This window comes from Centropristis striata, chromosome 12 (assembly GCF_030273125.1).
Source record: "Centropristis striata isolate RG_2023a ecotype Rhode Island chromosome 12, C.striata_1.0, whole genome shotgun sequence".
Taxonomy (NCBI): domain Eukaryota; kingdom Metazoa; phylum Chordata; class Actinopteri; order Perciformes; family Serranidae; genus Centropristis; species Centropristis striata.
The window spans coordinates 18,802,313-18,815,518 of NC_081528.1; the positions used below are offsets into that span (position 1 = coordinate 18,802,313).

A 13,206-nucleotide genomic window follows, 5' to 3' on the forward strand; every position below is an offset into this window, starting at 1 on the left:
TAGACCATATCGCATATATCAATAAAGTTAAATTTGTTCTTCTTTTTTTATATATAAATGCTGCCCTTAGTAGGGTTTGTCATTTTAGTTATTTTGTAATGTTCGTTATTCTTTTATTATACAATTGTTGTTGTTTTTTTCAGAAAAAGTTTGGCTTTTTTTTACTTAATAGGCAATTTTTTTTAATTTAAATGTGCACTTTATGGAGCTTTGATTGAAAAAAAGTACTCCTGTTGTTATACAGTATTTATGTTCACTTAAGTAAACGATTTCAATAAAACTATTTGTGACATGTCATATTTGGCTTTGACTTTGACTGAACATTTGCTTTCATGATAAAAATATCGGGATGTATATCGTATATCGATATTAAGCCTAAATATATTGGGATATGACTTTTGGTCCATATCGCCCAGCCCTAAGTGGATTAAGAGTAAAGGTTAGAGATTTAACGTAACTGTAACTGTGCACTGTTGATGTTGAAGGGTAGAAGTTAGAAGGATGTGAAGACCGGAGAGGAGGTTTTTGGTCACTATGAAAAAGACTTGCCAAGTGCAGGTTTTAATAATCCCATTAGTATTTTATGAGCATGACATATGAGATCTTAACCGTCTGCTAAGTGTGATATAAAAACAATCAAAGATGAGCAGAAGAAGTCATTATTCACTACCCAGGGGATGGAAAGAGTGTGTTTAATAGCAGACGTCAAGACAGCATTAGAGTTATAGATTAGGGAGAGGTGGAAGAGGAGAAAGAGAGGAGGTCTGAAATGGGTGTCAGATGGATATGGAGAGTTATCTGAGGGGAGGTGAGAAAAGGAAGAGCGGAAGTGATGTGTTTTTAATCGAGGATTTTAGCAAGTCAGTGCTTTTGGGTGTGACCTCTAATGCTCTGACCTGGTAGACATGAGAGTGATTCAGACACTTAAAACCACTGACAGACAGCGGGGAGCAACAAGAAGGAAAAGAAACACTTTCAGAGGTGATCCCAGTCATTTCATGTATTTCTTCAGGAATCTTTAACTTCTGCAATCTCACGGTTCTGTCTGTAATTTTGACTACCGTATTTCCACAAATAGTAGCCGGGGCTTCTATTAATAAAAATCAGTTTGGGACCCGGCTAATAATAGGGGCAGGCTATTATTTGAAGGAGGCTTTTATTAAAAAAAGAAAATCAGAGCAGCTCTGACCGGGACTTTTTAGTGTTTTACACAGCGCATTGTAGCCAGGTACCCGGATGTCGGCCATATTGGAAGTACTGGGATGTAAACAAACAATGAACAGCATGCTGAATGTTCATTTGAAGCAGGATTTAAAATGTCTAAACTACTAAAAAGCCCAGAAGAACAAGCGTAAACGGCTCGACTTTACAGAGAATGACTAGGACAGCAGGAGAAACAACGATATTTACCTACAGTACTAACTCGTGTGGCCAAACTTCAAAATACAGGTGTTGTGTGGAAATCTGTTACCGTCAAATGATGATTCCTGAATGGTGTTCTCCGTAGCATCACCTTCGCGGTTGGAGGTAGGAATTAAGTTTAAGGTTAGGCCTTGTAGAGAGAACTGTTTGGGGTTAAGGTAAACTTGGGCTCATGTTAAGCAACTTAAAGGAGGACTGGTTGGAGTCAGGGGTCAGGTTGGTGCAGGTTAAGGTAAGGGGGACACATATCGACGGGGGAACAGACTTTGACATAACACCGGTAAGACACCCGGCTTATAAAAGAGGCCGGCTTTTATTTACTAAAAATTGTTTTTACACCCGGTTACTAAATGAGGCCGGTCATTAATAGGGGCCCGGCTTTAAATTGAGGAAATACGGTACTTTACCGTAGACACTATTTTTCCTACTTCTCTGTTGTCTCTGGAAAGGAAAAGAAGCATCAATATTGAGAAGGTTGGGAGTTCAAATCCCACAGCGACCACTCATGCTAAAAGTGTGTGTGTCAAAAATTCCTTGCATGGAGGCACTTGGATAAAAGCCTCAAGTGACAGATAGGGTTATTTTCACGGTGAGTTTTCATGTTCCCTCATCTCTGCTTGTCATGGTTGGCCTGTGCTAAATCCCGTGTGGTTCAAGCCCTCTGTGTTTTTTAGAATCTGGCCGGTCTGGACTACTGTAAGTCAAACATGAGTCAAACCAGCAGCACACACTGTAACGCTCGAGGAGAACACAGTCCTGAGGCCAGTCTGATGTTTTTACTGATATGAATGCTGATTCTTCAAAAATCCTGCTGTCCTTCAGTTTGGTCAGTCATTTTAAATTCACACCAAACCAGCCTAGAACACAGCTCCCAGCGCCAAGATGAACAGGAAAATGTACCTCTCATTTTTCTTATTTTTCAGCCAACTTGTGTTCTTTTGCCCCTTTCATTACTTTTTTGATTAATTAATTATTTCCTTAAATTTTAAGCCTATGGAATCCGCCAATCATGTCTTGATGTTTTGTTGCGAAGGCTGAAACTGTGCAAAGTTAAGCCTAATTTATTGAGGGAAAAACAGACATGACCATTTTTAATGGGGTCCCTTGGCCCCTGACCTCAACATATTTGCATAAAAAATGGGTACCCACGAGTCTCCCCCTTACGGACATGCCAACTTTATGCTAACACCATGCTACCAGGCTCATGCAGTACAAGTAGGGCTGGGCGATATGGACCAAAGGTCATATCCCGATATATTAAGGCTGAATATTGATGTACGATATATATTCCAATATTTTTATCAAAAAGTGAGAGCAAATGTTCAGTCAAAGTCAAATATGACATGTCACAAGTAGATTTATTGAAACTGTTTATTTAAGTGAACATAAATACTGTATAACAACAGGAGTACCTTTTTTTTTAATCAAAGCTCCATAAAGTGCACATTCAATTAAAAAAATATCTTAAATAAAAATAGCCTGTGAAATTAAATAGGTCAATCTTTTTCTGAAATATATATATTTATATGAGAAAAGAATAACAAACATTACAAAATAACTAAATATGACAAACCCTAGTAAGGGCAGCATTCCATATCACATTTAACAATGTATTGATACATATTTTATATCGATATATCGCCCAGTCCTAAGTACAAACGTGTTATTTTCACCTCTTGTGATTGGATATTTCTGCATACTTGGTATTGGAATGACCTGTTGTACCCTTTAGGATAATCACAGCCTAAACCAAAAGTTTTCCAGAGCAAAAGCTTGCCATCCAGCTGGCAAAAACGGAGGAATTTTGATAATTTTTATCAACTCTTGAGTGTTAAAAAATGTTTTTAAACTTACCAACAAATCACTGTAACAAATGGAATCAACTAGTGAAGTGACAACAAAGCCTCATAAACCATTTCTTTATTTTCTGACCCCACTAGATCGCGCTAAAAAACCCACACTCAAATACCATTGCAAGAGCCTGTTTTTAAGGCCAAGAGCGCCATCTGGTGGGGTCAGAAAACATAGAAAATGGTTCATGAGGCTTCATTGTCACTTTACTAGTATCAACCCAAAAATGACTTGAACTGACATCTGCTGCTGACCTGCTATCTCCCCTTTATGATCCCCTGTCACACAAACATACCCTTTTAATTGGTTATGAACTGTTAAGGGGTTAATAATCTACACATCTCTGTATAAAAAGAATCCTAATTCTAACACTTTTGCTCAGTCTTCTCTGTGCACATGTACTGCCTACTGTCGGTTTGTCAGAGGCAGCTTTACCACCATACCAAATAATAGAGTTTTGTGAGCAAGGCAATTTCTACAGTGCAGGGTTTCACTTTGAATTCAGCCACTTCATCAAGCAAATTGAAAATGAAATCCTTTTGCTGGGTTTTTTCTATTAGAAAAGCTTTTCATGTTTCAGGTTACATGGTGTATACATTTCTGTGGGACAGACTTGAAAGCCGGTCTTGATATAACTTACATGTAGTACTATAGATATTGCTTATCTTTGGTTTGATGCCTCATTTATTCTGCAGACACAAGACCTGCCATACTGGAACACAGTATTTCACATCGGTGTCTCCAGAAGCATGTCCAGATTTGTCTTAGTTCACATTTTCTCTGGTCCTGTCCCAGTCTAAAGCAATTTCCTCTGAGGTTCAACCTGTGAATACTCAAGTATTAGAAGTTGACAGTGAGTTCACCTCACAAGACACTGGCTTTAAAAAATAACCCTCCCTGGACCTGGACCACAGGACAGGTCATTTTAATAGCAGGATGGGGTCACTGTGATCGACTGTTACCTAAACTCCTCTCCTATTAACAGAAACAGTTTACGTGTGATGCTAGACAGGAAGCCAAGCCTTTCTTTCTATGATGGTGAAGGCATGACCTGCCCTACACTGCAAAAAATGTGTGAAAAACCACTAAATCTGAGGAAATGATCTTGCTGCATGGACAGATAATTTCACTTGACAAGATTTCTTAAATTAAGATTATTAAATTTAGAAATAAGGATGTTGAACACTTAAAATAAGAAATTAACTCTTAAAACAAGATAAATGATCTGACACTTCTAAATCTAAAGTTTTTTTTATCTTGGTAAGAAACAAATAATTAATTTCTAGATTTAATAACTTTAAAAATAACTTTTGTGTCATCTTTTAATGTCATCTTATGAAAACATTGTTGGTAATGTGTTGTGTTAACGTATTCAACAACTATAATAAGAATCTGTGGTGAATGTCAGAAAACTGCGTAAGTGGGTTTAAAAAAAAAAATTCTTACAAACGGTTGGTAAATGAGGCTTATTGTCTTGATAAAATTTTAAAACCACATGAAACATTCATGTCAATCACAAAAATGAGTATCAACAGAAAAATTAGATATGAACTCTTTAGATTTACCGTTTATTAAATGTTGCTTGTTATGTATGCAGTCATGGAAAAATTATTAGACCCTTGTTATTTGTTTGGACAAATATAATGATAACCAAAAAAAATAGCTCATAAGAGTTCAATTTAAGAGCTGATATCTAGACATTTTCCATGGTTTTCTTGATATGGATTTTGTTTATTAGCAAGAAAACCATGGAAAATGTCTTAATATCAACTCTTAAATTAAATTCTTATGAGCTATTTTTGTTGTCATCATTATATTTGTCCAAACAAATGTACCTTTATTTGTACCAGGCATTAAAATGAACAAGAAACTGAAGAAAACAAGGGCTAATAATACTTCCATGACTGTATGTATGCAATCAATACAATACAAACTATAATCTTAATTAGAAAAAAAGAATAAGAATCCATTCTGTGATGTTCAGGGACCATCTGTGCTGACTGCTCTGAATTTGCCATGTCAGCACAGTTCATCTGACCTCAGATATCCCTGGTTGTGGCTCAATCTGACCTTAAATCAGGCTCAGAGGTGACCAAACACCAGATCAGTCCCCTCCTCCTCCACCTCCTCTCTTCCTCGCAGGCTTTTAGAGGACTATGACCTCACCATAAGGAGTCTTTTATCCAGCTGTCACCAATGTTTTCTACACATGCCTCCTTGCTCCCTCTGTCCTCCTTTTTCACCCCTGCTCCACTTCCATTTCTCTTCTCCTTTTTCTTTCTCTCCTGTTATCCTCTTTCTCCTTTTACAGCTTTTTGTGGAGTAATTAAGGGACATGAATCTCCACCTGTCGCTAAGATTTACAAATGTTTACTTCTCTCTCTGTTCTCCAACTCCCTCTTCTCCTCTCCCTGCCTCTCTCATTTCCTTCTTGCTTTTTAAGGGGTAATCTGGGAGAAAACTCTAACCCATCTAATGTTTCATACGTGTTTGTGTTCTGCTCGTCTTCCTTAAAAGGTTTTTAAAGTAGTCAATTTGGGGGAAAGAAATGTTCCTGCTGTCTGTGACTATTGTCTTCTCTTTATGTGTTTGTGCAGGATTTTGAGGGAACATTTAGGGGAGAAGGAGGTGGAGCTATCCTTAATGTTTGATGCTGTGGAGGAGGCAGACCTCGCCAACTACACCTGTTATGTGGAGAACCACATAGGGAAGCGCAGCGGGAGTGCTATACTGCAGAAGAAAGGTAGATTACTATCTCTCCTTCTCTTTCCTCCCTCTCATTTTAGTCAAACAGAACCAAAGAAATGTCTCAAATGTAGAAAAAACCTGCCCCATCATATTATCATCACTTTAAACGATATATCTACGGGAGTGACAGATGAAATGAATGATAATTACAAAATGCTTTAGAGTAAATTGCTCGTTTAAAAAAAGGCATGCGGCTCAAATTTGTTATTTTGTCTGTATCCATAGAAACCACCATAATCAAAGATAATATCAACATCACCCAAAAATATATTTATATATTTATAAATATAAATATATAATATAAAAAAACATCAATCAATTAGCAAATTTAACAGAAGTTTAACAATATGTGTTTTACAAGCGCAGGAAATGTTAAATAGGGCCTAGAACTGAGCCATGTGGCACCCCATAGCTGCTTTCTGCTGTAATAAACAATAAACTAGAAATATATAGAAAGTTATTTTCGATCACTTTCAGTTAGATTGCCAAATGTTATTTGTTATTTGTAATAAGTTGAAGTGTAGTTTGAATGGTAAATGTTAGAGTTGGCGGGAAAAAATGAATACAGCATAGTATCGCAGAATTTTGCGTGGCAATATTATATAGATCCATGGCTGCCAAGTATTGATATTTTATACTTTGTTGGTCAGTCTGTAGGTTTGACTCTCATGATGGAGAAATAAAAAGACTGAAGTGAGATGAATAGACTGAGAATTTTCTCTAATTTGACCAAACATTTCTTGATTTATTTTAATTTTGTGGACACAAAATGCAGTTAACACCTAAATTCACACCTCTAATAAATGTAACTAATGGCAATTGGACTGCATTGGATAGTGCTTTGCTAGTCATATCAACCACTCAAAGCAAATTTACATCACAGATCATCATTCACACCATTCATACTGGAGGCCGAGGCTATGCCACCACCAGTAGACAGTTCATACACAGACGACATAGCATCAGGAGCAATTTGGGGTTCAGTATCTTACCAAAGGATACTTTAACATGTAGGCTGTCTTGGTCTGGGATCGAACCACCAACCTTTGGATCTGTGGGCGACCACTTTATCATCTTAGCCACAGCTGCCCATTGATAAGGTTTCACAGTGAACAGTGTTCTCTGATTAAAGGTTCTGATTTTAATAACCCAAACATCCACCCCTACCTTTTCCTCCTACTATGTGGACTTTGTTGCTCTTTATAATACTTAACTTGTTGTATCAATGAAGCCTCATGAACCATTTTCTTTATTTTCTGACTCCACTAGATGGAGCTCTCTGTTCAACCAAGAGCTAAAAAACACACTCAATTACCATTGCTTTAACCAAGAGCTTCATCTAGTGGAGTCAGAAAATAAACAAAATGATTCATGAGGTTTCATTAGCACATCACTACCTTAACTTCCTCCTTTGCATCATACAGCAGCCTCCCATCATAACTGCTATGGCCACTAGAGGATACCACCTATCAGTAACAGGTCGTAATAAGCTGCTGTACAAGTGACACATGGGGTCGTTTTTGAGGAGAAGACAGGAAACAGGAATGTGGGGAAATAGCTATTGTAAAAGTAAAGATGATGAGTCACCCCAACTAGCGACTGATTACCAGGAAAAAGTGTGTGCCTTTCTGTTTTTATTTCATTTATTCATTTCATGCAACAACCACAATTCAACATGTTAATTTATTACCTTTTAGAAGTGTATATGCATTTTTTAAAAACAGTAGGTAGGCTGCTCCCCCTGTTTCCAGTCGAAGCTAATCCCCTTCTTGGCTGTAGCTGCATACTGAGCACAAAGATGTAACAGTGGTATCATTTTTTTTCATCTAACTCTTGGCAAGAAAGCAAATAAGTAAATTCCCCCAAAACGTCACTCTTCCTCTAAGCTCTTAAACATTGATTCACAGATAATGTACTATCAAACAGACAGTAAACAAGTAGTCAAGTTTTGGATTTAAGGCTTCCACAGTGTGTTGTCCCAAATGCAGAGCTTTATTTTTTACCCTGACACGCTAAATATAAAACTGTATCTGCTCTAGTTACCTGGGACATATTCCATTTCTCTTTATGATTCTGTTAACAAGGAACACTCCGCCAGCTCAGGAACCGATGCTACGTTTACAGCCCAGTAAATATTTGTGGATGTGAACGGCTTCCAAGATAATTAAGACTTTAAATGCGTGCTGTCATCATGAAATGTGCGAGATATAAAAAACTTCCCAAAGATGCATTTCAAACATTTGGGTAGCTGCTCTGAAACAGATAAAAAAATGAAAATAGTATCATATTATGGACTCACAGACGGACCACGAGAAAAGATCTTCCAGTACTGGACACTCTGGTAGATTGACAGGTGAGAGTGTGGTAAAGCAAACAGTGCTGAGCAGCACAGATGGAGGCAAAATAAAAAATAAAAAAAACACTGTATCTCAGAGTTACTGCTTTAAATATTCAGCTGAAAATGCATGAGGGCAGAGCTCCCTTTGTAAAACATTTTCAGCAGTCCTGCAGTATCTTGTTTTCCATCTGATAAGCAGAGAGAACGGGCCTGTTGGAGTCAAAGGTCATGACCCAGAGAAAAAGAGAGAAACCTAGAGAGACAGAGAAATAAGAAATAGCGCTGGAGGAGGAGATGAATTGTCTCTGTTACCTCAATTTTTCGGTGAAGAAGAGGTTCTGCATGAATGCCCAGAATATGAAATAAAAGTACGTAAAGCAGAAAAGCAGGGACAGGGAGAACTGGGAGGGGGAATGTGGAAAGAGATAAACAGGCACAGAAACGGTAGGAGACAGAACGAGGCAAGGAAACGGAGAACAGGGGAGAAATAATAGATGCAGACAGAGAGGTAAAGATAGGGAGGCTGAGGGGTGCAGGAGGAAATTTGCAGAGACGAAGAGAAAAGAAGAGAGGGAAAGAGAAAGGAGGACTAAAAACAGTTCTTTCTCACTCCCCATCTGACTCCTGCTGAATGCCTTGGGTGTCAAATCTATCTTACTATACTTAACTAGCACCCTAGGGACTCTCACACACAGGCGCAAGTGCACACACACACAGGATCACACAGACACACACCTCCACAGTGGGTCAGGATGAGAACTGTGGGGTCGTCATCACTTTACACTGTAATTACCTGGATGAATACAGTGTGTACACATGTGTGCTTGTGTGTTCTGCATCTGTGTGTGATCAAACCTGAAACAAAGACTATAAAAGAAGTGAAATGTAGAAACTTAAAAAGGGAAGCCAATGCAGGGCATTAAATCTTTATTCTTTCTAATGGCCAGCAGGGGGCGACTCTACTCACTGCCAAATGAAGTAAGATTGTATAGAAGTCTATGAGAAAATTACATTACCACTCATATGATTTATTACCTCAGTAAACATTACACTAATGAGTTTATGGTCTTAATCTCTAATTTCAAGTCTTCTTCAGCACAGCATGATGTGCATTTTGTAAATTATGGATCAGGGTAGAGTAAAATAGAAAATAAAGCAGGATATGCTTTAGGGTGTGGCGACCTTGTGATTAAAAACCATGATGAAGGTAGCTTTGAACTGGTTTTGGGGTGTTTCGTCTCTTTCACAGTGTATTTTTACTTCATGAAAGAAAGGGAATTGGAGCATTTTGATCGCCTAAAAATGTCTTGCTCAGTGTTCTGTTGTATTAAAAGACACCACAAGAAGTCAGCTATTAACTTTATTCCAGTAAGTACATTGTGTGTTTGTCTCTAGCCAAAATGTTAAACTCTATTGATATAATAATAATAATAATAATAATAATAATAATAATACAAATAATAATAATAATAATAATACCTTTATTTATAGCACCTTTAAAAACAGTGTTCACAAAGTGCTTTGACAGAACAAGCATGGATAAAACTCCTGCCAAAATCAGAAATCAATAATGAAGAAGAAAAAAAAAAAAATAAATATATATATATATATATATATATATACACACCTACATATACATACACATATACATACATATGGATGGATGGATGGATGGATGGATGGATGGATGGATGGATGGATGGATGGATGGATAGATAGATAGATAGATAGATAGATAGATAGATAGATAGATAGATAGATAGATAGATAGATAGATAGATAGATAGATAGACTGCAAGAAGTGACTTAAAATAAATCAGTGATTCAGCGAGCCTCAGGTCCTCAGGGCATTCCAAAGTCGAGGGGCCCTGATGGCAAAACAGATTATTACAGATTATTTTATACAGTCTTATACATATATACACAGTGTTTAAATGCATGGTCCTGTATCTGAGTGTACTTCACCATGGCATAAATTTCACATATGGTATAAAGGAAGACATACACACACACAGTGGAATACTCAAGTAGCTAGAACTTGAAGCAGGTGTCAGTTCAAAGTGTCCCTGTCAGCTCCAGCAGCAGAGTGTTTTCTATGTGTAGCTGCTCCATCAGCTTCAAATGAGATCACACTGAAAATGCAGCACAACATGTGTGGGTTCCCTTTTGGATGCTGGAGCACTGTCCATGTAGGTGTTGATGTGCATCTCATACCTGTTTCCTTTTTGATTCCAAATGAAGTGGGCTGCTTTGAATGTGGTTCTGAAAAAACACTCGTCTTCCCTCTTTCTTGGTTTCCTGCTTTTCTTTTCTCTCCAATTTATTTCTCTATTTAGCCAGAAGAGATAGTATTGGGCTGCACTGTTCACATCTCAGTAGTCCCGAAAGCTTTAAACTCCTTCTTGTCTAAGTCTTTATCTGCATTTCCTCCGTGATCAGTGTAGATTGAAAGGAAATGAGCAGAGATAATAGCTTTGACCTGGAAGAGTCTCCACTCAGTGTAACTCAACACCTATAGCAGTTTAAGTGCCATTCTCCTGTGAACCTAAGAACAATCTATAGCTAATCAGTAAGCACCTTCATTATTTTTTTCTGAGCAAACACACACGTTCTTATGCATACACATTCGAGATGTAAAAAAAAAAGCTGCAGTTTCTGTGAATTTAGGCTACAAAACCACTGACCTAGGTTTAGGGCAAAAAACTTCTGGTTAGGTTTACGAAAAGACAGATTAAACAGTAAATAAATGTATTTAAATGCCGTAAGTGAAGTAGTTACGAGGATGACGTGAACCAAGGAAGTTATGTCAAAATCTAAGGTATGTAAAAAAATAAGTTATGTAAAATAAAGTGAGTCACAAACTGTGAGCCACGGAAGTTACGTAATTTACGCAAACAACTGAATATACGTGTAAAAAAAATCATTTTACCACCCTCCTCAATACAGCAGTATATTTTCAGGTGTTATTAGAGAGGCACCTGAAAAAGGTTTAATTTGAACTAAAATTACATTGTCCTTGCATGATTTTGAATTGAAGTTCATGAACATTTTAAAACACATTGGTCTTTTAAAAACATTTTAATTTTTAATATGGGACAGCTAAAGATGGAATATCACCTGAAGTAGATGTACAATAATCTTTATTTGGCCAAATACACTACCTCTCAAACGTTTGGGGTCACTTAGAAATGTCCTTATTTTTTAAAGAAAAGCACAATTTAAAAAAATAATAATAATAATATAATAGACACACAGTCCAGACATGTTAATGTGGTAAATGACTATTAAAGCTGGAAACTGCTGGTTTTCTTATGGAATATCTATTTTATATTGTCAGCAAACATCACTTCTGTGTTCAAGTGGCACATTGTATTAACCCAGGTTTATAGTGGTGAAAGGCTCATTGATCATTAAAACACCTGATCATTATGTTAGCACAGCTGAAAACTATTTAGTGCTGATTTAAGAAGCAATAAAATGATCTTTCCTCTGGCTGGTTGAGTCTCTAGAGGTAAAGTTGGAGATTTGTAGTGGTTAAATTATTATTTCTACTCTTGTCAATGTCTTTACTATATTTCAATTCATTTTGTACTTATTTCATCAATTGTGTGGTATACCTTCTGGGTGAACCCAAACTTTTGAGCGCCAGTGTATATATGGTCAACTACATATATATCAATGTTTTCATATTAACAGTGGGTGTTTTTGTGTGATGTGAGCTTACTTTACTCACTTATGACAATGAACCTAGAGAATTCATCAACATCCAACTCTCCATATGGTGCAGTGCAGTGGCCAAAATAAATGTTGGCATAGTAACCACAGATGCGTTCATGTGAAACATACAGTAGCAAGAAAAAATATGTGAACCCTTTTGAATTCCCTAGTGTTTGTGTTTGTGTTTGTGTTTGTGTGCATTTACCTCGGTAATTTATCATAAAATGTGATCTGATCTGCATCTAAGTCCCAAGTATAGACAAACACAATGTGCTTAACCTAATACCACACAAACAACAAATATTTCATGTTCATATTGAACACATCTATCAATCATTCATAGTGATGGTGGAAAAATTACAAATCTTATCGAACAGATCACATTTTATGACAAATTAATGCAGAAAACTTGGTACTTTCAAAGTGTTCACATACTTCTTCTTGCAACTGTATTTGGCACACTTTCGCGGGCTTTTAACTTACTCCAATGTAAAGCCAATTGTGTTTAACATAATAGAATAATTTGAAAAAATAATTGTGTATTCGTGATTAGAATAATGGTAATATAGAGGTCAGAGTTATCCATATGGGGCTACCACATAACTCAAACCCTGATGTTGTGTTTATGGCTTTCTTTTTTCTGTTCAAACTTTCAAATTTGTGGTGTCAGCTAAAGGCATTGAGTGTAAGAATGAATGAGCACTTTTTAACACAATTTCTAACCCGAATGGAGAGACCCAGTAGCTGTTAACAGTGGAGCTCCCCTCACTGTTCATTAAAAGCAACGCTCGCAGCTCAATCCTGATACACAGTATGTTCCTTTCTGGCCAAAAGCATATTGAAAGAGCACAAAAGTCACAGACACAGTCATGATGAGATTTCTCTTTTAGAGATAGTTGCTGAGACCAAAGCAAAAGTGCTTCTACGGAAACTGAACAAAACCGTTGAACCAGCAGCAGACAGAGTTTAAGAGACTAAACTAACAAGAGTCACGCCGTATTAAACAGCGATGTATAGTCAGTGATTATTAACCTTTGAACTGAACCGAACAATAGTTTCAATGAACAAAGTCAAAGTAATCTCCGGCTCTAGCAGCCATAGGCTACTTTTTGAAAAGTTCACTAAGTGGG

At 37.1% G+C, this 13,206-nt stretch overlaps 1 protein-coding gene across 1 annotated transcript in view; it reads left to right on the plus strand.

The window, feature by feature from the left end:
• The window catches only part of il1rapl2 (interleukin 1 receptor accessory protein-like 2), a 647,845-nt gene that overhangs the window by 606,409 nt on the left and 28,230 nt on the right, over positions 1 to 13,206 (plus strand). The window contains exon 9 of the mRNA XM_059345612.1: positions 5,871 to 6,016. Coding sequence (XP_059201595.1) covers positions 5,871 to 6,016 — 146 coding nt within the window. The remainder of the gene's footprint in view (positions 1 to 5,870; positions 6,017 to 13,206) is intronic.